This window comes from Saccostrea echinata, unplaced genomic scaffold (assembly GCF_033153115.1).
Source record: "Saccostrea echinata isolate AGI-Se365-2 ecotype Australia unplaced genomic scaffold, CSIRO_AGI_Sech_v1 ptg000023l, whole genome shotgun sequence".
Taxonomy (NCBI): Eukaryota; Metazoa; Mollusca; class Bivalvia; order Ostreida; family Ostreidae; genus Saccostrea; species Saccostrea echinata.
In genome coordinates, this window is record NW_026889772.1 from 13,181,321 (window position 1) to 13,208,716 (window position 27,396).

A 27,396-nucleotide genomic window follows, 5' to 3' on the forward strand; every position below is an offset into this window, starting at 1 on the left:
TGTGTATGGCATATTACAGCGATGTCAATATGAAATTTTTTTAAAAAAATATGTGGACACGCAAAATTAAAACATTTAATTTGCTAAATTCTGAAAACAGCAACCAAACACGCTCAAAGACGTGATTTAGAACGAGGTCAGGTTGAAGAATACAATGTAACTGTTTTCAAGAGTACACTCGCAGGTGGACATCACGTGATGAATTGTAATATTTAACAGGTCAATTGAAGTCAAGTCAAGGTTAACTCAGTCATAACAATGGAAACGAGAAGTTTGTTTTGAACATGTTTTTTTGTTAAATTAAGTGTGAGCGCACGTTTGTCGGCTATTCTCCTTTTAATATGACATTATTTTGTTCAATATACAACTACAGTTTTCTTAAGAACAGCCGACAAACATGCGCTGACTATGTATTCAGACGATGAAAAGCGCGTGACCCTGATTATCTATTGATATTCAAGAAATCTTCAGACACTATGCCTTCGATATTTATTTAGTTTACCTCGAAAAGAGCGTTTTAAATTCACATCTGTACCATGAATACACGGTTAAGATATCGGGGGATTTATATGATGGAAAGAAATAAACATTTTACGAAACTTTAATTTACGGCATTTTTTCTGGCCAGTTAAGTCCACCCATTCTTTACCTTGGTCATAACTTTTGAATGAGGAGAGATATCATGGGCGGATACAGGATTTGTGATTAGGGGGGGGGGCGTGGATAATTTACTTCAGGCAGGGGGTCTGGGGGCCGCCTTAAGGCCCCCAGTGGGTCCAGGGCAAAGCCCTGGTGGGGGCCCAGGGGGCGAAGCCCCCGGAAGCTCCTGGGTTTTCGTGAATTTTTAGAGTAAAACCAGACACAAAAATAGTGGTATTGATTAGTTATGTACACTACGATATTTCACTTTTTAAAAGAAAAAACACATACACACACACACACACACACACAAACAAACCAAAAAACAACGAACAAACAAGATCAGATTTTAAAAATAGCATTTTACCTAGATATACAAGAAGTCACAAAAATCAGAATGTTTTTCAAAGTACCGTGGTGTAATTTCGACCGATTATTATTTTTTTTTTTATATTTAGATTTGTTCAAGTATGTCACTGCCTATTACATGTATTACGCTCAACTTTTACTGGATCCTTTTTCCTTCGGAATATCTTTTACTGCTCAGATTACATTGTATTATATGTGTTATTCGTCATGATATAGAATAAATGTGTTCGATTTACAAGATATGCGTGTAGGGTAACTTCGACCGCAAACGGGGTATTTTCGATCGATGTGCAAATATAAACCTCTAATTCAAAAATATATATATATTAATTTAAATTATTCTGTTGTAAAACATAAAAGATTGTGAAAAAATGCTGACAAAAAAAGAAGAAGAAAAAAAGAAGAAGTAATTTTCAAAATGTACCTAATTTGAAGACATTAAGTGCACCAGATGCCTAGAGACTGATTTACCGATTTGTCAAGGCATGCTACAAATGTATATATATGCGCAGGCATCTAAACCGCATGTAAACAGAACAGATGATTTTTTCACTGTTACAGAACTAGTTTCTATGGAGTATTCTTGTACATAATACTTATTCTAATAATTTTTTTAATTTATACGGACGGTGGTCATGATTTTTTTCTGGTAACAAATAGCATTGCGTCTTTTTCATTGGTCAAACTGAGTTACCCGCTGACGCCGTATTCATGCATGGGTAACTTCGGTCGATTTCTGTTCAGCTGATTTGCATTTTATTTGTAAAAACTAAATACTATAAATTAAAAAGGTGTGAATTTAAGTTGCAAAATTAAACATAGTTGATAAATTTCACGCCAGGAATATCCACTGTGTCTTTCTATATATACAAGATATTTTCAGAGGTGATAAACTGATAATTCCCCGCAATGGTTTAAAAATACTCGTCCGTAATTTTTGGGGCGATATAAGTGTCTTCTTGCATGTAATTTTCCAGTGAAGAAATAAATTTCGACTTTTATTATCGACATTGATTTGTATATGAGAAATGCATTTTCTTTCTGCATAAAATACATGTAGATGTATGTACACTATAATGGGTTATAAACAAATTATTTTAAGGTATTTATGAACGGTCGAAATTAACCAGGTGGTCGAAGTTACACCATCCTAACCAATATCCTGACGTTAAATTCCATTTATATGGAAAGATTATGAGATGTGTGTAATGAAAAGTCTCGTATCTATGTAAGTAAATTACACCATTTGATAAATAAATACATCAATCAGTGGGCGGTTTTGTAACGTACACCGTCTGATTTTAAATTCATTTATTTACCTTCGACCAGCCTTTAAATATTGCAGTATTTTTTCTTGCATCATGATAGGAAATTGACAAGTGCAGTCTACCCTTCAAACGAAATCGGGAGACGTTTTCCGGTTTGAATAATTATGAGATAATATTCATAGCCTAGGGAATGCAAGGTTTTCAGACTTGATTTTTAAGAAAACCGATACTTAGTCATTAACTGAAATTACCATTTTTTTAATTGACCATTAATTATAAATCCAAAGTATGGCATTATTAATATTAGTCATGTCATACTTTGAAAATTTTAGGGGGGGGGGGGCGTGCGCCCCCCACGCCCCCCTTAAATCCACCAGTGGCATGAAATAATTTTTGAAATTTATTTTTAATTTTGTACTGATAATATATTAAACTAACCAAAGTCTAATGTATTTAGAAGTTGACTTCAGTATTTGGATGATGAAAAGCTGGAAAATTCTGATCAAGTGTTTAAATGTATGTAGAATAAATAAAGTTATTTCTTCGGAAAATAAAAGGACCATTGCAAAATGAAAGAAATGAACTAAATTGTCATGTTCATGTTTTATTTAAGATTTTTCTGTAATGATTAAACAATTTTAGATGTCTTTTAGATGCCTTACTCTTTATCAAAACTAACAAACCCCACCCCCACCCCCCGAAACACACACACACCGTCACACACACACAAGCAGTTTAGATATATCTATCAAAAAATATATTGTGAACTAGTGGCGGTAAAAGAGAAAAAGTCATAGGAATGTTAATTCTGCATCTTGAATTGTCCTTTTATTAATTTATCTGTTTAAATGCTATGCATGAAATTCATTTGCAGTTGCGTGGTGAACATCATGATTCATTAATCGATTTGATTGTAGTTTTATGTCTCTTGCAAGCTAAGATTATTTCACACAAAACAAATATTTCCTTTATTTCATATTTTGTTATGTTTTCCTATGAAGCCAACAAAACAGGATTACACACAGTGTGGTAATACATTGGCGGATCGAAAAACATGGAGGGCCCGGGGTTTTACTACCCCCCCCCCCCCCATTTTTTTCTTTGGGACATTTGCATAATTTTTCTAGAATTGTAATGTTTTAAGTATTTTATATTTAGTATTCATTGATTAGAAATATTATATTTAGCAAAAACCTAGTATTAAACAAAACACATAATATTTTAGATCGATTGGATACAACCTACTGTGTATTCTAGATCCTCTGTCTTGAACACCCCACCCCTTGCAACTGTTTGGTCCGCCTCTGTAATGTCTGAGAGTTTAATGTAGCATTTTAGAAAACATTCGGGAGTGAAAAGCAAGTCTACCATCAATAATATCATATGTTAAGTTAGTATCGATAGCCTCTCTTTAAAATGAGTCACAAACTATACTCTGGTATTTGGACCACAGACACTTGATTCTGTAATATTTTTTTAACCAATAGTATAATGCAAGGTATCTAACTCCGTACATGGAGTACCCCCTCCCAAGAATCGTAGTCATTTACGCTTTCAGAGCAAATGCACTGGCAAACTGTTTATTACCATTCTCTATCTACACAACCACATATGGCATGCATGTCTTTATTTCTTTTATCTCCATAAACAGCGTAAAAACGCCGCCCGCCGACTGGAAAATTCGTCCCATACCATTTATATTAAGTGGACCGACGTGAATTGAGTATAAATTAAGTAATAGTGAGAGACTGATGTTTTAAGGCCATTTTACACTGCATGAACATTAATATCGGGATTACGCACCTCATTTTGCCGATATATAGAATAATATAGAAAACATAGCTACTATATACTTGTGCCCCCTCAATAATAACGTCTGATGACCTTTTTTTTTTTTGCTTGTCAAGGAATTTTTGGTAGTTGATAGTGCCCCCCCCCACTAAAAATCTGAAAATGTATGGTTGTCCCCTCCCCCCCCCCCCAAAACTGAGATTGCTTCCTATGCAGTAATCGTAATCGTAATCGAGTAATCGTAATCGATTGTAATGATTACTTTTTTTCAAGTAATTGACAGTAATCTGTAATCGAAGAGATTTTCGATTACTTGTAATCGTAATTTAATCGATTAAAGCTAAAATTTTCAATGTAATAAATGGATGTTATTTTGGAGAATTATTTCCAGTCAGTAACATAAATATCAAACATAAACCACCTAGTGTAATGTTTCGATTTCCTAACTTTTATTATCATAAGTTTAATAATGTTCTCAATAAAATTTTCATTATAGACCTACTGGTCTAGTATTAAATAATTCAGAAGTGTATTTCAACTATTTATTAATAAAATATACAGATTTTTCGTGTGCATTTTACATTTGATCCACTGTCCTCTTGCTGCATGTCCTTTTTCATATTTCAGATGTTGAAAAACTACGGGCCTGCACCTCTTGCGAACGTACATGTACACGCAATCACAAGGCCTTGACAATGTACAAATCATATTGCTGTAAATATACATGTATATACAAAATATAAATAATGTCTGGAAAAAAAGGGCTTATTTTTTTCTTTGAGAAGTGCTATACAAATTAGAAAGGTAGAAAGGATAGTCAAGACAAAATTTTATTTAAGACCCCCCCCCCCTTTAAGTCGTTAATTCCCCGTTCCCTGAAAAATAAACACAAGAATCGTTTTTCTCCGGCATGTATAGGCACGGCTTATTCAAACTTCCTCCTTTCCTAAACTGTGAACATTTTCATCACATAAATAAACGTAAGAAACAGAGGGGGTTTTATACATGAAGACAAGACACGATATAATCTGGTGAAAACAATACTCTCTTTAATGACCTACCCTGTTTTGTGTCGATAAGTTCATATAATACTCACTCTGTGCTTTTTAGCCTTGAAGGTGGAGGAGAACGACAAGACTAAAGTAAGAAATTTCTTCACTTTATCATGGAAAAGAGTTTCAACCAAAAAATTTTTTTTAGATCCTTTTATTTTCTTGTTTAAGAAAACTGAGTGTGATACCAAGAAGGACCTATATACTAGTATATATAGTTCCCTGGTGATACCGTGGGTCCTTTCTCTCCAAAGTTTTAATACTTCCCTAAATATCCGAGTGGATGTTTTTAAATATCAGGTCAGCGAGAGGGTTTCAATATTATTTGATTGAATAAACACCTTTTTAAATTTTATTCCGAAGAATCTTTCACTGATGACATATGTACATATTCTCTGGTTTACTATCCTTGGAAATGTTATATATATAGCCCATTGTGAAAATGCATGAATGTTGCGAATGCATTACATTTTGAAATATAGAGAAGAAAAAATTAAACATACGTTCCTACACCTAGCTTAATTGTTCAAACTAGCTGACCGGCCGTGAACCCACACAGAGGTGAAAATCTGTCACGTTTATATATGAGGATCGAAAAGAAAATCCGTAAATCTATTCCGTGCACGTGACAATTCACCCAATTTAAAGAACAAGACTATTTATATAACAGTATAAAAATAAATAAAAATTTCTTGTTTGTGTTGAAATTATTCCCTGGCTTAGAAGGGAAATCAGATTATTTCATTTACCTGATTATATCATGGTTGTTTTTGTGCCTTATACAAAGTATACATTGTATAAATGTACAAGCGCTATATATTATGCCCATCCCCGAGGGAGGGGGAGGGGGCACTGTCTTTTTTTTCTTTAGTAGGGGGTGTGCAGCTGAGATATTAAAACCACACCCTTTCCATATAATTCAATTTTAAATATACTTAAACATTTATATACATTGTAAAAAACAGAGAGGTAATAAATATCTGTATATTTCAAAAAGTTTTAATGAAAATTTACTAAATGATATTAATGTTAGAAAAGTTGTTTGAATTATCATTCTATCCAAGTCAAGTTAACGCAATGCAGCAACTGGGTTAAGAGAGGGGATGTCTTATAAACTACTTTGAAGAAGATTATTACCTCATATTTCAAATCGGAAATTCCACAACGCACTTTACAAAATAAAAATGAAGCAGAAAAGGGTTAACTGTTCTAGGGGGCACATCAATACTACCTTAAATGCATGTATATCCCATCAACTTCTCGGGAATGTGACATTTATTGGACGTACTACATCATGCAGATCATATACATAGTCTATAATTCCCGTTTTTTGTGTTTTTTTTATTGAGAAATTCAACAGAAAGTTGTCAAACACTTGTTCTGTTTTCCTACCTAATATAATTATATAGATAAAATTTCATAAGTTTTTCTTAAGTAAAAAGCGTGAGATGGTCGGACGATCACATGATCATAGTGTTTAAAACAAGGTCGAGCGATATTTTTATTCCGGGATAGCCTTGGATGAACCATATCGCATCAGCGCTTGCAGAAGGAAAGAAGCTTAAAATTGTAAGTATAGGCTTTTAAAAGATAAAATTCATTTTTAATAAATAATTTTTACATACTGTGTTAGGTTCCTTTGAATGATCTGATTTAGTATTTAACTGTACTTTTAATTTTTTAGAAAAAGAAATGAATTCGACAAAACATAAATTTTCCAACAGAATAATAAATGAACAGAAGAGTAATATTTGGTAAGTACTCTTTCACTCATTCTTTCTCCCTTTTTTAATACAAATAACACATCTTAATCAAAATCAAAAATAATTCTTAACGTGCTGTATACCCTAGTAGTAAACTACTGCGACAGTGCGCGGATCCAGTGGGATTTATTTAAGAATGTGCCCCCAATCATTATGCATTTGGCAGAACTCAAAAGTAAAAATCGAGCACTAAGTAGAGATTTTTTTTTTACAAAGGAAGTGCAATCAATATATTTCAATTCATTAAAAAAAAAATTCTAAGCCTTTGCGACTACCATCCGCTGTTTGTTTATCAGAAATATAACATTTCTTTTTAACGAAGTCAACAATATTGGAGCTTAGTTATATTTGTGTATGACATACTGAAGTAAAATGTTGTCCCCTTTGGACATAATGACGTTGACAGTTAAAGCGAGTAATCAAATCTTGGTCTGGAAAAGAACTGATAAAGTTTGAGTATTATATCAGAATACAAGTGTTAAACTGACGAATTTTTTTCACGCAATTTTCTAAATTGCAAACACTAAAATATCTTTCATACAGATTTCTCCACTCTTACCTGTCTCACGGGGTCGTTTGTAAAAAGAAGGCATCCACCCATAACATGTTTCAAATAATGATGCAAAGTGAAGTTTATATTTTGTATTCTGGCTTTATGTCGCGCTCTCATATCAATAGACTTAATGAGTTTTTATATACTCTTCCCTCAACATAATTCATAAAATTATGTCATAAAGGTATTGGTTGTGTTAAGGTTGCGTCTCTCAATAAGTAGATTCTGATGCGTTGGAGAGTGCTTTTGTACCTACGGAGTGCCTATAACTATACCATACTTCGCATGGTAATTCTAATGTGAATTAAAAAAAAAATTAAATCAGCGAAGTGAAAAGAATATTTTCATATAGACTCAAATATATTAGTTTGTCAATGTAAGAAATCGTTACAATTGAATCGTTGAACTAATTTATCATTGCACGTCGAACGTGTATGTTAAATAAATAGTTTTTCAAAAGGTGTCAACGATTTTTTCTTTTACATATTTTTTGTTTACAGGGAAGAAATTTTACAATTATCGGCCAAATGTGGAGCTTTAAATTTAGCACTGGTGAGTAGTAATTATACTAATAATACCTCCTTAAAGTGCACATAGCTTTATGGAATTCATTTGTCAGTTTGTTCGAGCATTATTTCGTTTGTTCCTCCGAACAACTTCGACCACTTTGCAATCTACGCCTTGTCTTATTTACTTCATTCTTAGTACATACCAAGAACCTCAGTCTTACTTACATAAATGAGGTACTTGCATAGCTGTGTGGTTTCATCGTTCTAATCTTATTACCTGGGGGTCAAAGTTAGCTGATTAATTGAAGGTCGTATCTCTGGAACCACGAAGAAGAATGTTGTGGTGCTTGAAGGCTAAAAAGAATATTGTGGTCTTCAAACAAAAGTTGCATTGCTTAAGTGGTCTGTGATTAACTTGATCTTTAGAGGTCAAGATTACTGTACCCGCTTTGTTTATCTTTATCTAAAGAAAAGGAGGAAAATGATATGTAGCAGTCGTTTAGATAAAAAATTCTACTAATGATAAAATGTTGCATTGCATTGTTTGCTATACAAAGACTCGATATGATTTTAATTCTTGCTTGAGTCATACCTTGTTTTAAAGGTTAAGGCCGTTGTATAAATAAAACAAAACCAAACTTAAAGCACCAAAGAACATAAGCTCGTACTTCAAACAATAGTCCTATTGATTCATAAAAGAATCACTATCAAGCTGTGAAAAATATATTAATTAGAAAAAGGTTCATGGTCACTTGTAATTCCATGACTCAAGACGTCTGTTACAAATCAGGGAGTTGAAAATAAAGATAGGAAATTATTTCATTCTTTGCAGGGGTTTCCAGACTTTGCTCCACCAAAGCATATACGTAACGCACTTGAACACGTGACTAATCAATCCAATCACATGATTCACCATTATACGAGGACACTTGTGAGTAACTTTGTTATTGTTTTTTCTTTCAAAAAAGAACTTGTATATTTCGATAAAGTACCTGTATTAAAAATAAACAGACACAACTTCAGGAACGTGAAATATACTAGTAATTTAAAACATATATACATGTACAACAAAAGTTTAATATAAGCATATTATTAATCATTTTATAATAATATAAAAGGGTCATCCTCGACTGGTAAAAATTCTGGCCAAACTATACAGCCGAGAGCTTCAGCAGACCTTGGACCCTATGAAGAATGTGGTCACAACCATCGGTGCCTACGAAGCGATGTATGCAGCTTTCCAGGCCTTGGTCAACCCCGGAGACGAGGTTGGCTTTTATGTTATGCCATGGGAAATATGCATGAGACAGTACTAACTAGTACTTACCTGTATTAACGTATATATATATATATATATATATATATATATATATATATATATATATATATATATATATATATATATATATATATATATATATATATATAACATTTACTCTTGCTAAGTAATGGTGTGAATCAGTGTAGAATGATACTTGAATAATTCATTTATTTTACAGGTTATCCTTTTGGAACCTTGTTACGAGCCGTACAAAGTTGTGGCCGGACTGGCAGGGGCCACTGTGCGCTATGTTCCGTTAATTCCGGTATGTTCGCATTTATTGTAGATAGAACGTTCTATCGTTAAAATGATCTTGTCCTACGGACCCGGTGGTGAAGGGCTTGTCCCGAGACACAGTTAGATTATTCTAACTACATTTATTGCTGCCTATAAGTTGTTTTTAGGGCTCATATTTATGTATTCACTGTATATTAATTATGTAAGGTTTTTTGCCTTTGCACATATTGTACACAAAAAATTGAATAACTCGAGTTAGCGCATTTGAAAAATTGTATAAACACCAATACGATTGAAAGCAAAATTTAAAAATAATAACTGATATTTACCTTCTTTTATCACTTAGTTATCTAAATGTTATTTAAATTTAATTTTCATTTTCCTAGCACTTGATCATGGTCTTTTGCGTTTTTTGATTTATTTCTAAGGATTTGTTAGGATATCAACTGTGGAATGTAAATTATATGCATAAGACATTCTAAAAAAAAATGGACATCATTATGGTATAAATAAAAATGAGTATTTGAATTGCATAAAACAGAAACAAGGCTCAAATGAAAGTGATGACTGGACATACGACATAGAAACCTTGAGGGGGGCATTTAATAACAAAACCAAAGCCATCGTTGTAAACAACCCCATGAACCCTCTGGGGAAGGTGAGTGCATTAAATCATTGTCCGTATGCGGAAATAACTTGTAAAACCTTACTCCAATTACGTATTTCTCATCTCCTGAGATATTGAAGAGATCAAAACTTATTTAATTAAAAATAACACCTCAGTTAAAATGTATTTTACATTGTGTCCAGGTGTTTACTAGAAAAGAATTACAAGAGATTGCAGATCTGTGTGTGCAACATGACGTTCTTTGTTTCTCTGATGAAGTCTACGAATGGTTGATATACGGAAAACGACAGCTTGTTCGAATGGGTGAGGTTTCAAACTTTTTATCTTGTCTTATTCAGTTATTCTTTATCCTCGACGTTTCAGTGAAAGTAAGATATGTTTAATTAATCAAAACTACTTCTGATAAAGTATAACACATGCATGTAAAATGATCTTGTGGGAATACTTTCATGTACAGTAAAACACAACTACATCGAACACGCTTAGAATGAATTCACGCTAACAACGAAGTGATTTCCATTGCATATAGTTTAAAACATATAATGAACTTCAAAGATATAACAAATTACGCTTATAATGAATGAAAATTGTTCTTTCCTGGCATTTCCTGGTCTGTTTTAATGTGTGTTTCCAGATTTCACACGTTTCATCTCTTTTTAGCGACCCTTAATGGAATGGCTGATAGAACGATAACAATGGGTAGTGCTGGTAAAACCTTCAGTGTCACAGGCTGGAAGATAGGCTGGGCAGTCGGCCCTGCTCATCTCATCTCCGCCATGCATTTATTCCATCATCTTGCCATCAGGGGGACACCCTCAGTCCTTCAGGTACGGTATCTCACATTTATAGCAATTAATTCACAATTAACTATTCAACTGAAATTCCTATTCAAAATGGAATAAATTAAAACATTATGCATTTTACATTTTAAACAATATTACAAAAAATTCAAGAAATACTCCATTTAGGAATGCAAAACTGTATTTATTGATTACGGAATACATGTATTAGTGTACATGTATTAATATCAGTGGGAAACATAAATAATGTTACAATGCCAGCGCAATTAAATCAAGTATATGGCTGTGAGAATTTTTCCACATAAGGATTGATAAGCAGTATTACTCTACTGTAGGAAGCCTTGGCAATGGCTTTTGAGACAGAGGAAAGTCGCCTTGGAAACCCTGACTGCTATTTTACTCTGCTGTCCAAACAAATGGAACAAAAACGTGACGAAATGTCCACTTACCTGAAGGACGCAGGACTGCAGCCCATCACACCAGGGGGAGGCTACTTCATTCTGGCCAACATTTCCTCCATTGGTAGTTATCACAAAATACCCAGATCAGATGAAGTTATAGTGAAAGAGCTTCCCGCATTTCTCTTCATTTCCATGTCGAATACCATGGATAACTACAAAATGAATAAAATAACCAATAAAATAACTAGTGAAAAAACTTAAGTAGAATGGGATTATGGTTATAGAGAGTTTTTCTTGTTTTGTATTTCTTTAAGAAGAGTTCCAATTTTTTTATATTACAAAATCAGGAAATTCATTTTTCAAAGTATGATATTTTATTGAAAATTCATTTTGTAAATATCCACTTAACACTATAATTCTTGTAAACATGAATGCAAAATAATGTTCCTGGATGTTATAAATCAAGGTTTAAGTTTAAATCTTTGTTTACTTAGACACAGAAGATGGAATCGATCTCGGCAGTCAGGAGGCATACGATTCTCAGTTTGTCAAGTGGGCCATCAAGGAAAAGGTTTGTAACAGTTTTTTTTTTTTGGGGGGGGGGGGTTAGAATTTTTTACATTGTTTATAAAATCACAATTTAGTTCTGCATACATATGACTGTTTAATGTAAAATCGCAAATTGAAAATTCAAAATAAAAAAAGAAAACAAAAGTTGAAAAGAGAAAGCCTCCTTCATCCTGTGGACAGAAAGCCAAAAGGAGAAAACAGAATGGAATTTTAGCAAATTACCAGTAATTCTTTAAAATGGTTCTATGGCCTGATTTATTCTTCATGATTGTTTTCTCTCTCTCTCTCCAGAAACTCACCTTCATCCCATTGTCTATATTCTACAGTGAAGAACATAGACATTTTGGAGATAAATTCGTCCGAATTTGCTTTGCAAAGGTTAGATTTTCGATTCTTTTTTTCAATTAAAAGTTTCTTTTTACCTTAAAACTTGTTAATCTTAATATTTTCCGCAGTTTTTAAATGACACTGTTCCTGTTCCAGTTCATGCTTATTTCAAAATCACAGAATAAATAGGGTTAATTAATAAAGTGAACTTTGTACAGTTGAACTTTGGTATCTCGAACATCGATATCTCGAATACCATGGATATGTTGGAAGACCTAATCACTGTTTTTTTTAATGTATTTTAACATCAAAATTTTGAATCTTTGAATATATGGAAGATTTTTTTTCCGGTCCTATCGAGTTTGAGATAACAAGGTTTGACTGCTTATAATCCCCTTTCAATGGGTCGGTTTTATTGTTGTTTAAAAAGTTTGCTTATCACGCATTGCTGTGTAGTAAAGGTTGAGGTGCAAAATTATTGTGCAGATCTCAATTTTTTTACAGACAGAAGATACTTTACAGAAGGCCAGAGGGATGCTGAAAGCCTGGAGTGGAAATGACGAAAATGGTCTCACTAATGGACATAACGGAGTTCTGAATGGCCACGGTGTGAAATAGAATGGCATTGTTTAAAAACATTCACACTTCTAAGCGGTTTTCATATGTTTTAATATGTCAAATTGATGTTATATGTTTTCCCTGTCATATACAACATTGTTGATTAATTTATTGTTTGATTTGATAAAACAGATTTAATTGTTACCTGAGTAGATATTATACTCAGACATAAATCAATTAATGCACGTCGATGTTTTTAGTGCACCTGTTATGAATAAAAAGGATACTAACATAGATACAAGTGTTCTTATCAGCATGATAAAATTTTCTTATAGGGTTGGTGTAAATTGTATAGCCCATGTCTGATCTTTTACAATTTCTTCTAGTTTGCCCTCTTCCATCAGTTCTTTGCATTTGAAGTAAAGTGTCTTTCAAAATGCTTGAAAATTTTACATTTAAAAACTTTTACGGATTTACTTTCTATATGAAGAGGAATGTGTTAATAAGGGAGACGTTAATTTACAAATTACCTTGGGTAACCCGTTTTGGAAAATAAAGGACCATTTCTGGAAAGTTTTCAGAAAGAGAAGTGCAAAATTCATTACTAAGTGTGAAAGTTTCTTCGAAAAAACTAACTTTCATATGCATGATACATGTAATTTGCCCCACACGAGTGGGTTTTTTTTATATGAAATTTTTCTTGGATTGTTCTTGTGACCCCTTTCTTTGTCTAAACCCACCGTCAATAGAAAATCATGTTACTTCATACAGAAATTGTTCTTGCAGTACATAGTTGACCATGACGTTTGCTTAATGTAGTTGTTGTGTTACAAATTTTACTCATGGTAATATCTTTTAAAAGGACAGGGTAACTGAGCTGTTAAACAAAGCTAAACTTTACAAATTAACCACAGACAAGAACAACCGTATACTTAACAATATACTGAAAATGCTGAATCTAAGGTCATTGTAATTGTTCATGCTAAGCTAGTTTTCTTGTCTGCTACATGTCTTTCAAGCCACGAAAAGAAAATAACTCACAACTAACACAATAATTTTGTATGAATATTAAACATTTTAAAAATACTTAATGGAATCACTAAAAATTATGTATGATTATGATGCTGGATAAAAGACAATGTCTAAAAATAAGTAGAGGAGATGATTTTTCATCGTCCTTAAATTCGATAAAAACTTCTCTATGAAGTTAATGAAGTTATGAGTAATTTAGAATACTGTGATTTTTGTACTGTTTTATCTCCTGTATTTGTTAGTTCCAATGCGTTCGTTCATTCAGTACGACCTATTTCTGTTTATAGAGATTCCATTGAGAAGAGGATTAGATTATTATTATTCCTGTAAAACTCAATTGAACCTTTTATTGCGATCCAAATACAAGGTCAAATCCAAGAAGCCAATAATGTTATGGGACAGTGAGAAATAGAAATCACGAAGAACTTTAAAACTGTTGTTGTCCGACATACTGCAGCGAGCCGCTGTCACTATCCCAGTTTCTAGTAGAACTTGATCATAGTCACTTCTACTAGATCATAGTCACTCCCTAGTTTAACTGTTAAAAATATATTTAGTATACTACATGTATTAACATAATGGTTATGTTTATAGTATAGTAGATATATTTTTTCTAAATTAAGCTTGGGAGTGCCTATATATGAACTACAATAAAGAAATTAAAACTTTGTCTTTCAAGCTATTTGTCATTGCTTCCTGATACAACCTTACTCCTAATCCGGTAACAGTGACATTCTATACAAATATTTAAGTTGAAAATTGCAATTTTATTTGCAAGTATCTCGAGCAAATACGAAATATATTTAGAAATCAAACATTTTTATGAGTATATTGATACATATAGATTTCATGAATACGTACTGTATTACCGAAAGACCTGCAATGACCACACATTACACTTTTTCGACAAACTAGACACCCTATGAAGGCCCACGCTTTTGTTTCATATGAAACATTTTTTTTTTAATTCTGTAAAAAAATAATTTTGGTAACAATTTTTTGGCCCATATTTTGTTTAAACTTGAGAAATTATTACAATCACCATTACTCTGGCCAAGAACAAAACATAAGGCCATTCCATTTTTAAAGCGTCCATTCCTTAAAATCAAAAACCTATCTTTCTATCCGAGAAAAAAAACACACACAAACCAATAGAAAAAAAATAGAATAATATTATAAATTTCTCATCAACATTTGAGAACAAATTTAAAAAAAAAAACACTTTTATATAAAAATCCAAATTACTGGTTAAAAACCAAGAAAAAAAATTAAAAAATGAAATGCTGATCCAAACGCAGTACAGAATTTTAAAATGCGTTGTGAATATTTGTAGTTTGTGTAAGTTCTGGTGTTTAATTTTTTTTTCAAAAATTTCATTATCTCAAAACCAATCTGTCAGCAGACGCTAAAAGAAAAAGAATTGGAATGACCTAAATCCGTGTGCAATGTATTTTTTACCATATCGAAATATACTCAAAATTATGGACTCTTGATGATATAAGTTGTAATGTGACTTTTAAAATCACGGGCACCTGCAAGTTATGCTAGGTAAATAATTGTTAAATATTTGTTACCTTAGTAATAGACGGGATACTTTTTTTCTATTTGCTAAAAAAATCTAGTTGTTTAGTTTTACCACTATTGTAAAAAAAAAAAAGAAAATAACTACTCTTTTTTTCCAGAAGATATCCGTTCAACATCAAATACCATTGTTCTAAAAAATCAATGAACGGTTGGTAGGCGTAACTGAAAAATCACATGACTCTGCATCCGAAATTTTGTGGAAAGATATTGTGAGTTTTTAAGTGATTGAGCGGTTTAATACTGATACAACATATATACATGTAAGTACAGAATGTCGAACCCTTCCAGGCACATTAACATGGAGAGAGTTTACGGAGGACGGAAGTGTGGAAATATTTGGTGAGTTTTATTTCTTAATTAATAACATGTAAATTACCAAATTTATAAATTTCCAAATTCTAAATTAAAATATTTCATGAAGGGAGGATATCATCGTCCTATCTGCTGAAAATGATGCACTAAACATGGCTTTGGTAAGTTTAAATCATTCTCTCTTAAAGATCATTATTTCATAAATAAAATACAGTTAAACTTCGTTATCTCGAACACTGAAATCTCCAATACCAGAGATATGTCGAAGTGATTAGGAATTCCCAATCACTTAAAAAAAATCCTCTTTTGCCTAACTGTCTTTCGCAGTTCCTCCCTGTCTCTAATTCTAGAGATACAAGATATGTCAAGTGATATGGCAGTTACAATCACCTTTTCTTTATGTTTTTCCTCTTTTTGGCTAACTGCATGTCTTTCGCAGTTTTGAACACTCTGATTTTTGGGGCCTTGCAGGGTTTCCCCGACTTTGCGCCATCAGATCACGTGGTTCAGGCCCTGGAGGAAGTGGCTACTTATTCTGACCATATGATTCATCATTATACCAGGGCAGCAGTAAGAACTAGTACTGATTTCGTGGGATTTATAGTGGTTAACATAATTGTTTTGCATTGTTGATTTTTTTTAACATTAAATGTGATATAACTTAAATCTTCAGTCTTAAAATTTACAATTTTGCATTGTAAAATTACATTCTCACATTGCAAACTGATATGGAATGGTAATGAAAAAAATGAATAATTGAAAACATATGTCAAATAACAGCATAAACACTACTGAATATAAAAAAAAAATGCTATATCATAATTAAAGGCGGGTGTACCTTTTTAAATAATACAAACGAATACTGATTTTATTCCTAAGGGTCACAAACGCCTGGTTAAGGTCCTGTCCAAAGTATATTGCAGACTTTTAGAGAGGAATATTGATCCAATGACCGACATAATGACGTCAACAGGTGCCTATGATGCTCTGTATACAACATTCCAAGCTCTAGTCTGTCCTGGCGACGAGGCAAGTTGTGTCAAACAGATAAATATATCAAGTAAAATCGACATGTTTTATGAACTTGCATTAATTTGATATACTTTAAATACTGAATAAGTGTTCTAACTTGACTTCAAGCACATGTTACATGTACAGAACATTTAAACATAATTATATGTTGGATGTTTTGGTTATCCTGTTCATACGACACTCTCCCCCTGTTTGCTGAGTATGTCATGTATATAAACCGTATTTTGTCTCAATTCCTTTGAAAATAGAAGAATGACGACTTTATTATTATCATATTAGTTGCATTTGTGTACATTTAGTGTAAAACAACATTTTTAAAGTAATGAAAACTTAATAAAAGGGGGTTCAGTAAAATACTTTACATGAAATGTTTTATGTTATTACAATATCAATATATACGTGTTGTATTATAGGTGATCCTAATAGAACCATGTTACGAACCTTATATGGAAATGGTTCGACTCGCTGGAGCCTCAGTTAATTACGTGCCTCTAATTCCAGTACGTAAAACCCCTTCTTTATAAATATTTTTCAGTAATCACGTTAGTACAGTATGTCAAGTGCATTACATACCGACATCAACTTTTTCTCAATTTAGAAAACTGGTTCAACAAACAGTGATGATTGGGCGTTTGATTTGGTGACATTGGAATCGACTTTCAGTGCAAAAACAAAAGCTATTGTTGTTAATACACCAATGAATCCACTGGGAAAAGTAGGACTTTGATTCAAATTTTTGGCAATATTTTCATATCCATGTACTTTGCTTTCTAATTCAATTTGTAATCAACCTTTTTTTGGTTCATCTTGGTAGGAAAGAAATCGGTTCTAATATCAACGTACTCTTCAAGGAGCTAATAACTAAAATTTATCTTTATTCTTATCAGGTCTTTAATAAAGATGAACTACAAGTCATTGCAGATCTCTGCGTTAAGTACGATACACTATGCATCGCCGATGATGTGTACCAATGGCTTATCTACGGAAAAAGAAAACATATTTATATGGGTATTTATCAAATATAGACATTAAATAATTTCACATTGTCAAAGAAATAAATGGTTATGCTTCATTGACTCTCTGTTAAGAGAGATAAGGAATTCTTGCTGGGATAAATATCATTTTTGGACGGGATCACCTCTATTAGCTAAATCTCAAACGGAAGCCATGCACTTAGCACTTCATTTGAATCTACGCTAGAGAAAAGAGTGCAGAAATAGACACTCTGACTAAATCAAAGGGAAGAAAGAAATTAATGGTTGAAAAACCTGATAGCGTTGTTCAAATTCAAGTAGGTTTGAATTTATCTTAACATTTTCGAAAGATGCACTCAAATATTACGCATTCGAGTACTGAGTAATTTGTATGCATGTAATAATTTTTTGACAGATTAAAATTTTCAAAAGGCTAAAAAAATAATAAACAAAGGGTGTACAGCTGTTGAAGCAGACGTTTTACATCATTTTAAGTCGAAAGGTTAAACTTGCTATGGTAAAAAAAATTCAATTTAGAATTGTAGACAGGTTATGCACATACTATGCAATTGTTCGCCGCAGTTCAAACACCGTCCGTATACATGCGGATAACGAGGGGCCCAAGCTAATTTCGAGTAAAGGAAAATAGGCCAATTTTTGAATTCATTTCAGCATACCTTGGAAAGTAAAAAGAATTTGGGAATGAACTTCGGTCAATCTAATTAAAATTAGACTTGTATTTTCGTTTTATCCTCTACAATGCACTTCAATACAATTGTCTGTAGATTACATGCAGTCATTTTGTTATAAGTATTTAATTGGCGTAATTGTGAACCTATCTAAGAAGTTCCATACCTTTACTTTTTTTATATATCTCAAATTTGTCAGTAAGATTAAATCGATCTAAATAAATGTAACATTCTTTAATGTCTGTCTTATTTTCAAGCTACCCTGGATGGGATGGCGGAAAGAACAATACACATTGGAAGTGCTGGGAAGACATTTAGCGCCACAGGATGGAAAACCGGATGGGCCGTGGGTCCTGCCCATTTAATAAATGCTCTACAATGCTTCCATCATTTGTCTATTCGTGGAGGACCTTCTGTCTTGCAGGTGCTTGGAAATAATTTAATGAAATAAGCCGTTGTAATGAGAGAGATGATGGAATTGTCTGAATTTTTGTAAACTTATGACATTTAAAAAATGAGACCATCTAAAAAAGTGTGAAAGTATATTTAAAATATAACTGTTTTTATAATGAGAAAGCACTCGGGCAATTCAACAATTTTATCCTCCGTAACCAGAGATTCGGGTATATAGTTGTTTGGTCCGTTGTGTGTTTCTTGTGACAAGATCTTTCTTTGGGTACCCAACCTTAACCTTCTTTTGTAAAACTTTAACCTTGATCATAACTTTTAACTAGGGTTTTCATATTTCACATGTGTATTCTTCCTTTAAACATCAACTTTTTGGACTGACAGCCGGACAGATAGACAGACGAATGAGACTTAATGTCCCCGCACTGTTGCGAAAGCGGGGGACAACAACCAACAAGATGTATTTGTAAAACACTGATGCCTTTGTATGGCAGCTCATGGCCAAGGTTCAAGTTTTTCAAAAGTACATCAATCTCAAGGCAAATATCAATATACATGTAGAAGAAGAAATTCACTCTTTATCAGTTACTAAACTAGTATTTAATTTTGTCGCCTTTAAAGGAAGCAGTTGCGATAGCTTTTGAGAAAGAAGAGCAAAGGCTGGAAAGTGAAGACAGCTATTTCAAAGTTTTGTCTGCGGAAATGGAGAGTAAGAGAGATCAACTGATCAAGTGTCTCCGCCAGGCGGCGCTAAACCCAGTGATTCCAGGGGGTGGCTACTTTATAGTGGCAGATATCTCTAAACTAGGCAAGGATTTACATGTCTGACTTTAAAAAGACAGCTACTTTAGAGAAGAATTTATTATACAAAATTGTCTCGAAAACCCTTGTAGGTTTGAACAAAAAAGCCATGAAGTAAAAAAAAAAAATATATGTATGTTCTAAAGAGTTAAAGTTATGCTTGCAGCACTCAGTGGCTAGTCTTTTAATGCAATAGTCAACTGTAGATCAACTAATTTTTGCGAGATAGTTAATTGGTATTTATAAGTGAGAAAACATTTTCATCAACTTTGGTTATTATTGTTTTATAATCTTTTTATTATGTATACATGTACAAATATACGCGAGGTTGAAATCTCAGCGAGCAGACGGTCGCGTAATAAGGATAAAATATAGTTCTCACTGATAAAAAGTAATTTACAATATTTAATCTATTATGCTAAAAATAATGTTAATTACTGTGTACAATGCATGACACTTGTCAATAAAGTAAATTGGTTTTCATAGAGACCAGCATCAACAGTGAAGAATCAAATGGGGAAGCTTTCGATATAAAATTCGTCAAGTGGGCCATTAAAGAAAAGGTAAACCCCCATTTTAACAGATTGAGAATAATAATGTATCTTTTAAATAGATTATTGTATTTCGGAGAATTTTATTTGTAGAAGCTCACCGTCATTCCACTGTCTATATTTTACTGTCAGGAACATAGAAATCTTGGAGATAAATATGTTCGTATTTGTTTTGCAAAGGTAAGAAAACTGTCTAGACAACTTGATACATAAAATACACACTTATAACACTATTCGTAAAAGTTATTTGCAGATTACACCATTGAAATACCAGTTATAGGTTTAAGTATAATTGTTTGGTGAGGTGTTTACCTTCTTGTTAGTATGCAGGTTCACAATTAAGGATAGGTTCCCTCTTTCATCATAACGGACGGGTTTAAGAATATTAGCTTGCGGGAATTTTTTTTTATGTGCACATTTAGCGTAATGCTCAATTTTGGTACTTGGTAAAAGTGACAGAGTTCGTTATTTTACGTATTTTTTGACATTGTGATTTGAATATATATATATATATATATATCATTTTCGAGAACATCGACGATTGCAATTCAAGCATGCTTTACAAGAGTTTGTAAGGTTAAAGGTGACGATAACCAACAGTGATCAATCTCATAAATCCACTAAACAGAATGAATTACTAATAGGGCAAAAACAAGGACCTCCGGAAACACCAGAGGCGGGACCAGGCGCCCAGGAGAAGCAAGCCCCCCCCCCCCTCCCCAGCCGACCCGATCGGCCACACCCGCCATGAGCCATGTATTTATCATGTAAATTTTGAATTTACTAGGTCGAGGTAATGCAAAATTTACATCATATATTGATCAGGCAAACGGAGCACTCCCTAGTCAAATTCAGCACAAAAGCAACGACTTAACAAATGGTACGAAACATGACAAGCAAAACACGATCCAACGACAGGTGGCATCTACAAACAAGGCCACCACAATGCAGAACCCGCGAAAGGCCGACCCCAAAAGGGGCTACCGAAACAACCGCAACATGAACCCACCTGCCGCCCGCCCCTGTCCAAAAAATCGATCGCACCCAGATCACGCTCCCGCGCACTGAACCAGTCGGGAGACACAAACACCACACGCAGGAGATGCTGGAACATCGTTTTACAAACAAGGAAAGCCGACGATGTAAAAGCTGCGGCCATCCAGCTTGTAAGTCCAGTCACTAGTTGGCCAATAATGTTTACAGTCAGCAAAACATCCAAACATGAAACAGATGGGACAGATTCTGTAGTGTCTTTTATTTCGAGTTCACTGGGATATCTCGAGTCGACATGTGAAGGAAAATAACTATTGTTAATAAATTATTGATAAAACGTCGTCGTTATATCTAAATTCGAGTTGGAGGCCACAGCAAGAGTTTTCTTCTTCTCAAGAAGAATTTTTTGGATAAATTCTGTTTCATAGGAATACAGAAACAGCTTGGCCAACAAAGAAGCAGAATTAGTGCCCATCGAAATTCAAACAATTTGTTGGAAGACCTGGTCTCCAAAGACTACATAGATATTTCAATGAGGAACTGCAGCTTCCCCCAAACACCAACCTTAGAGCACCCGCATGCAGAACCAGAAGGACCTCCAACAAAGCAACCCTGCAGACGCCCAATCACAAGATACTAGTATGAAAATTTACGAGTTCCATTTTTCACGAATAAACAATTTTCTATTATGTCAAAAAGCCTGCTCTTAAATTTACCGCGAGGAATGGTTGTATAAAGCGTAGAAAAGTCATATGATTTGATGCTATAGATGTTTGAAAAGTTTTGAGATTTTTAATTTGAAGTTTTGGAATCCAGTATAAATCAAACTCACTTCCATTGACTGGAATGTTAAACGTAAGGACAGGTCTACTGAAAACGGAAGGATATATTAGATAGGTCGCATTTAGTTAAACTGGGCAACATCCATAATTACAAACACTATAGTCTGTATTCTAGTAATGAAGAATCCAATTTTATGGACTTACGAGTACTTTAGTTTCTTCGAATAATCCAAATAAAATTTTCAAGGGCACAGAAAAAAGATTTAGTGTGAATGTAATGTAGACCTAGTTGTTTATTGGCGCAACCCTAACAAAAAAATTACTATAGTAAACTATAGTTTACTATAGTAAACTATAGTTTACTATATTGGCGCAACCCTAACAAAAAAATACTATAGTAAACTATAGTTTACTATAGTAAACTATAGTTTACTATAGTATCAAAGTTATAACTTTGGAACTTTGATTTACTATAGTGAAAACTTTGGAACTTTGATTTACTATAGTGAAAACTTTGGAACTTTGATTTACTATAGTGATAACTTTGGAATTTGATTTACTATGGCAAAAACTTTGGAACTTTGATTTACTATGACGAAAACTTTGAAACTTTGATTTACTATTGTGAAAAGTTTGGAACTTTGATTTACTATAGTGATAACTTTGGAACTTTGATTTACTATGGCAGAAACTTTGGAACTTTGATTTACTATGGCGAAAACTTTGGAACTTTGATTTACTATGGCGAAAACTTTGGAACTTTGATTTACTATGGCGAAAACTTTGGAACTTTGATTTACTATATAGTAAACTATAGTTAACTATAGTTTACTATAGTATTTTTTTGTTAAGGAAGTAGCGAATCAAATGAAACCGTGCGTGTTTGGCAGAAGTGAAGTCCATGACTGCACTTACGTATAGTGTACTGTAAGTCTAATAATAATTCACACTGACACACTGCGGACTTGAAAAAAAAAATGTATCATTGGAACTACAAGCAAATTCAAAGAATTGTGGTCCCCCGCTTTCGGTGTCTTAGGGGATGGGATGCCATTATTTATGGCATGCATATTGTAACTGTCTTGATTGTATGTCCTGTCTTGTCTGTGCATATAAATTATTGAATTAATAACAGTTATGACAAAGATTATAGCTTCTCAAAACTACATCAAACTTCAAGATCAAGGTCATGAGGTCAAATATCATAATAAAATCCGAAAGGTCTTGTCACAAGTAATGCACATGTGAAAAAAATATCAAAAGCCAGAGTATGCAATCGAAACGGTCTTGAAACTTGTAATGCACACGTCAATTGTAAATGCCTTATCTTCTCCCAATCAAAAGTTTTTAGCAATGTTAAAATATTTGAAAAGTAGGTCAAACTTCAAGGTCATGGGATTATGAATGAAAGTACATTCGGAAATAATTGTCACAGGTAATGCACGTGTAAAATAGGATTGCCCTATCTTTGCTCCTTCAAAAGTTAGCAACACTGATAATCTGTTTGAAAAATAGGTCAAACTTGCAGGTCAAGGTCATGGGGTCAGATATCATAGCATATTCGGAAACATTTTGACACAGGAAATGCACTTGTCAAATATAAAAGCCCTATCATATGTCATTCAAAAGTAATCACCAAAGTTAAAATTTTTGCAGATTAGGTCAAACATGAAGGTCAAGGGGTAAAAAATCATAGCATGCTCAGAAACACCTTTTCACTGGTAATGCACATGTCAAATATGAAAGCCCTATCTATTCTCAATCAAAAGTTATAAGCAAAAATAAAAATGTTGAAAAGTAGGTCAAACTTCAAAATCACGGGTCAAGGGGGTCAAAAACCATAGTACATTTGGAAAGGTCTTGTCATAGGTAATACACATGTCAAGTATGAAAGTCATATCTCTTCTCAATCCAAAGTTATAAGTAAAGATAAAATTTTTGAAAAGTAGGTCAAACTTCAAGGTCAAGGGGTTAGAAATCATAGTATATTTGGAAAGGTCTTGTCACAGGTAATGTACATGTAAAATATGAAAGCCCTATCTCTTCTCATTCAAAAGTTATGACCAAGGTTAAAGTTTCTGTGACAGACAGACTGACAGACGGACGAATGAGATTTAATGTCCCCTTGCTTTCGCGAAAGCGGGGGACAATAAATGGAAATGCATTGCCTAGTTTCATCCAGTATCCAGCATTATTCCCCTTGTCTACAGAATGGAGAAAAGTAGGACTATTTGTGGGATAGTATGTTTATTCCCCAAATTCTGACCCTGATAGAAAGAGTAGAATGGTCGGGGGAATTAAGATGTTTATAAAGATTTTGATGACCCCAATTATTTATTTCAAACATATGTTCCGACATTCTCTTTGTTGAAGGAACCCTTGGTTTCTCCAACATAAGGAAGGCCATAAAGATTGGAATTAATTCCATAGACAACGTTATGTAATATGCGACGAACCAGACCGAGAACCCTGAATCTCCAGTCAGATGCTCTACCAACTGAGCTATGGCCACCTGCGATCGAACCCGTCTGACCGCCACATATCTCCTCCTTAACCAACCCAAGCTCTTCCCTGGCAGGTCTTTCGCCTGTCTCATCCTGGTCACGGCACCAAATGTAACAGGAAGGGAGAAAATGCATGACTGGTCCGGGAATTGAACCCAAGACCCCTGCATCACAAGTCAGGTGCTCTACCGCTGAGCTATCCAAGCTGATATCTAAACCATTACAGTTAGAAGACTTACAACTCAAACCTTCAAGTTTTGGTATTAAAAATTTGTCCTGTGAAGTTGCTATTTTAAAAAATGAATGTCAAAATATCACAGGATTTACAATTTTTTGAACAACATTTGGAAATGGAACACACGGTGTCCGAATAGGAATCGTCAAAAACATCTCTGATCGAAGTTATTCTAATAAAGGTGTTGAATGTGTTCTACCACAACTGGTTATCCAAGCCCGTAGAAACGCAGGGAGCCCCCCCCCCCTTTTCTGAGTGTATTATTTTGCTGTAGTAAATTTTCATTAGGATGCTGCCCCCCCCCCTTTTTTTGCTGTTTTTTAAGGTCGAGTACTGTCAAATTGCAGGATTTGGACAGTAAATAAGCTTTTATTCTTTGCTTGTCACATTTTTGAGGGGGGGGGGGAGTCCCCCCCCCCACTTTTGAAACCGTTGCTACGGGCCTGTTATCTGAAGGCTGTATATGACAATTATCATGATTCGAAGGACAATCTGAGAGGCACCAGCCACTAAACAAATATTTCATAAATTTTTATTATCGAATGGCTTGAAAATGACCAATAGTAACACTCTTCCAACGAAAGTGTTATTCTTTTAACTCCGTGAAATAGACACTGGATTTATTTCTTTAAAATGAGTTTGTGTCAAGATTACGCGTTGTTTTAATCCTATAAATAGCTAAAGCTACCGGCTTCAACAAACGACATTTTAAAATACTTTACTTCTCTCTTTTTAAGCATTATATCGGAGGTGTAGATGAACCGCCATACACGAGGGTTGTTCGGAAAGTTCGTGGACTTTTGTCATATCTTTTTAATTTAACGTCATATTATATTCAAATTTGGTAGCAATATTTTAACAATATAAATTCAAATGATTTGTATTAAAATTTTTGAAATTTCTTGATTTATTTCAAACTTATTAGGAGTTAAAAACTGCGAAAATTGGTTCGCGGAGCAAAATTTAGTAATTTACAAACAATATACTAATCATATCCTCTGTAAAATGGCTCAAAACCAAAATAAATCTAGACGATCAAATGAAGAATTGTTAATTCCTTTCATATTCCAAATTATGACTTAACAGTTTGCTTCATGGAAAAGAAATCAATTTCTGAAGATAGGTAATCCTCATAGAAAAAGGCAAAAAAGGTGACGTCGTATAGGACGTCACGGAGCAGCAGTTTTCGATACAATTTTCTGTTGTACTCTGGAAAACGTCAGAATAAAATCTGAAAATGTTGTAGGAAGCATGAAATATCTCAAAAGCGGGTCATGCATATGTGTGTGTAAATGGCCCAGGCGGTATTTGAATGATATGGACTTTGTATCAGACGAGGACGATCTGTGAGAGAACGGATTCACCCAAAAACGTTTAGTTAGTAAGGTCTTGGAAAGAGAAAGGCGTGAAATGTAAAGTGAGAATATTTTGAGAACCTCATGACGCTATATTTTTGACGTTATAATGTTGTTTAGTTTGCTCCGGGGTTATCAAACATGTTGATTTGAAAAAAAAGTAAATTGATTTCTATTGAATCGAATGGAATGAAACTTCACACGTCAACAAAATAAATATTTTTACATAATTATGATAATGTACTTATATTAAATTTCTTGAAAATAGTATAACGAGGATTGACATTGTCCACGAACTTTTCGAACAACCTTTGTAACTGTGTCAAGGTTCAATATTTTTTACGACTTTGGGTAGACCTAATTAATAAAGACTCCGATAAGCTTTATTATTTTTTCATCTATCGACATAATGGTGCTGGTCAGGAGTAGATTTTCGCGCTAGCAATGGAAAAATTGTCGAGCAAACTCATGCTCACAGAATAACTGAAATGGTGTATATTCTTAACTATATAAACACACTTTGGTTCAGAAAATATCTTTAGTTTTGTGCATATTATTTTACTCTATCGTCATTCGAAATATGCAAAGTTAAACACCCCATTACATTATAATTAGAATATCGAAATACGTGCATTTTTGTAGATCTGACCACGGGCACTGGAAGTTAATGTAAATATTGAGAATGTGCATGGACCTTTTTTATACATGCACATACTCAATATTTACAGTAACTTCCAGTGCCCGTGAGAAAATTCAAATAGCTATAACCTCCATTACAGACTGAGGAGACGTTAAAAAGAGCAGAGAACGTCCTGAAGAATTGGGAGTTGAAGTGAACGTATAACGTTTACAACGACTTTGAAGATGGAGTATAATATAGCTGATTTTCTGAGAACCTTTCTTCGAGCTTATGTTGTTGAGTATTTGCATAATTTCATGTTTAGCAATTTTAATAAACGATTTTGATATACCCGGTACTCTTTTTAAATGCGCATCTGTAACGCATCAGAAGTATTTGGCTAGCAAAGAAGTATGTACATATCTAATATTTTTGAAGCGATATTCTTATTTTGATCAGACATCCAATAATAATTTTGCAGCATATTCAGCATCTTCCCAAGTCAAGGGCTTCTGATCCACTACGCTCCAAGTGGAGCGAAGTGGATCAGGAACCATGTGGAGTGGAGTGGATCAGAAACCCTTGACTTGGGGAGATGCACTGGCAAAGCCTCGTTTTGGTTGAAAATCCGTGTTTTTTTCCCCTTTAAAACATTACTTTTTAAAATTTCTGTTAACCTTGGTAAATAATTCTGATTTTGATGACGGTGTTTCCAGCTCATTAATTTACATCATATTCA

General features: G+C 33.7%; 1 protein-coding gene across 3 annotated transcripts; it reads left to right on the plus strand.

Moving 5' to 3' along the window:
* The first annotated feature begins 6,504 nt into the window (after positions 1-6,504).
* LOC133191226 (kynurenine--oxoglutarate transaminase 3-like) lies at positions 6,505-27,008 on the plus strand. 3 transcript variants are annotated; one of them, XM_061326975.1, is made up of 22 exons: positions 6,505-6,692; positions 6,810-6,873; positions 7,936-7,987; positions 8,777-8,875; positions 9,063-9,212; positions 9,444-9,530; positions 10,044-10,160; positions 10,313-10,433; positions 10,791-10,957; positions 11,266-11,452; positions 11,826-11,902; positions 12,193-12,279; positions 16,186-16,284; positions 16,594-16,747; positions 17,173-17,246; positions 17,345-17,461; positions 17,634-17,754; positions 18,667-18,833; positions 19,439-19,625; positions 20,105-20,181; positions 20,263-20,349; positions 26,818-27,008. In XM_061326975.1, the coding sequence occupies exons 1-22, from the start codon at positions 6,641-6,643 to the stop codon at positions 26,872-26,874; spliced, it is 2,400 nt and encodes a 799-aa protein (XP_061182959.1). In that variant the 5' UTR covers positions 6,505-6,640; the 3' UTR covers positions 26,875-27,008. The 3 variants fall into 3 exon arrangements, with proteins under 3 accessions (XP_061182959.1, XP_061182957.1, XP_061182958.1); XM_061326973.1 differs by lacking the exons at positions 16,186-16,284; positions 16,594-16,747; positions 17,173-17,246; ... (5 more) ...; positions 20,263-20,349; positions 26,818-27,008 and adding an exon at positions 12,733-13,087 and having other exon boundaries at positions 6,508-6,692; XM_061326974.1 differs by lacking the exons at positions 16,186-16,284; positions 16,594-16,747; positions 17,173-17,246; ... (5 more) ...; positions 20,263-20,349; positions 26,818-27,008 and adding an exon at positions 12,733-13,087 and having other exon boundaries at positions 6,508-6,688; positions 6,804-6,873.
* Positions 27,009-27,396: the final 388 nt, after the last annotated feature.

Excerpts from the sequence above, each read along its gene's own strand:
- LOC133191226 (XM_061326975.1), top strand. The coding sequence starts at position 6,641 with ATGAACCATATCGCATCAGCGCTTGCAGAAGGAAAGAAGCTTAAAATT. Across the intron at positions 17,462-17,633 it reads CAATGAATCCACTGGGAAAA|GTCTTTAATAAAGATGAACT; the intron begins GTAGGACTTTGA and ends TATTCTTATCAG. Across the intron at positions 19,626-20,104 it reads GGCAGATATCTCTAAACTAG|AGACCAGCATCAACAGTGAA; the intron begins GCAAGGATTTAC and ends TGGTTTTCATAG.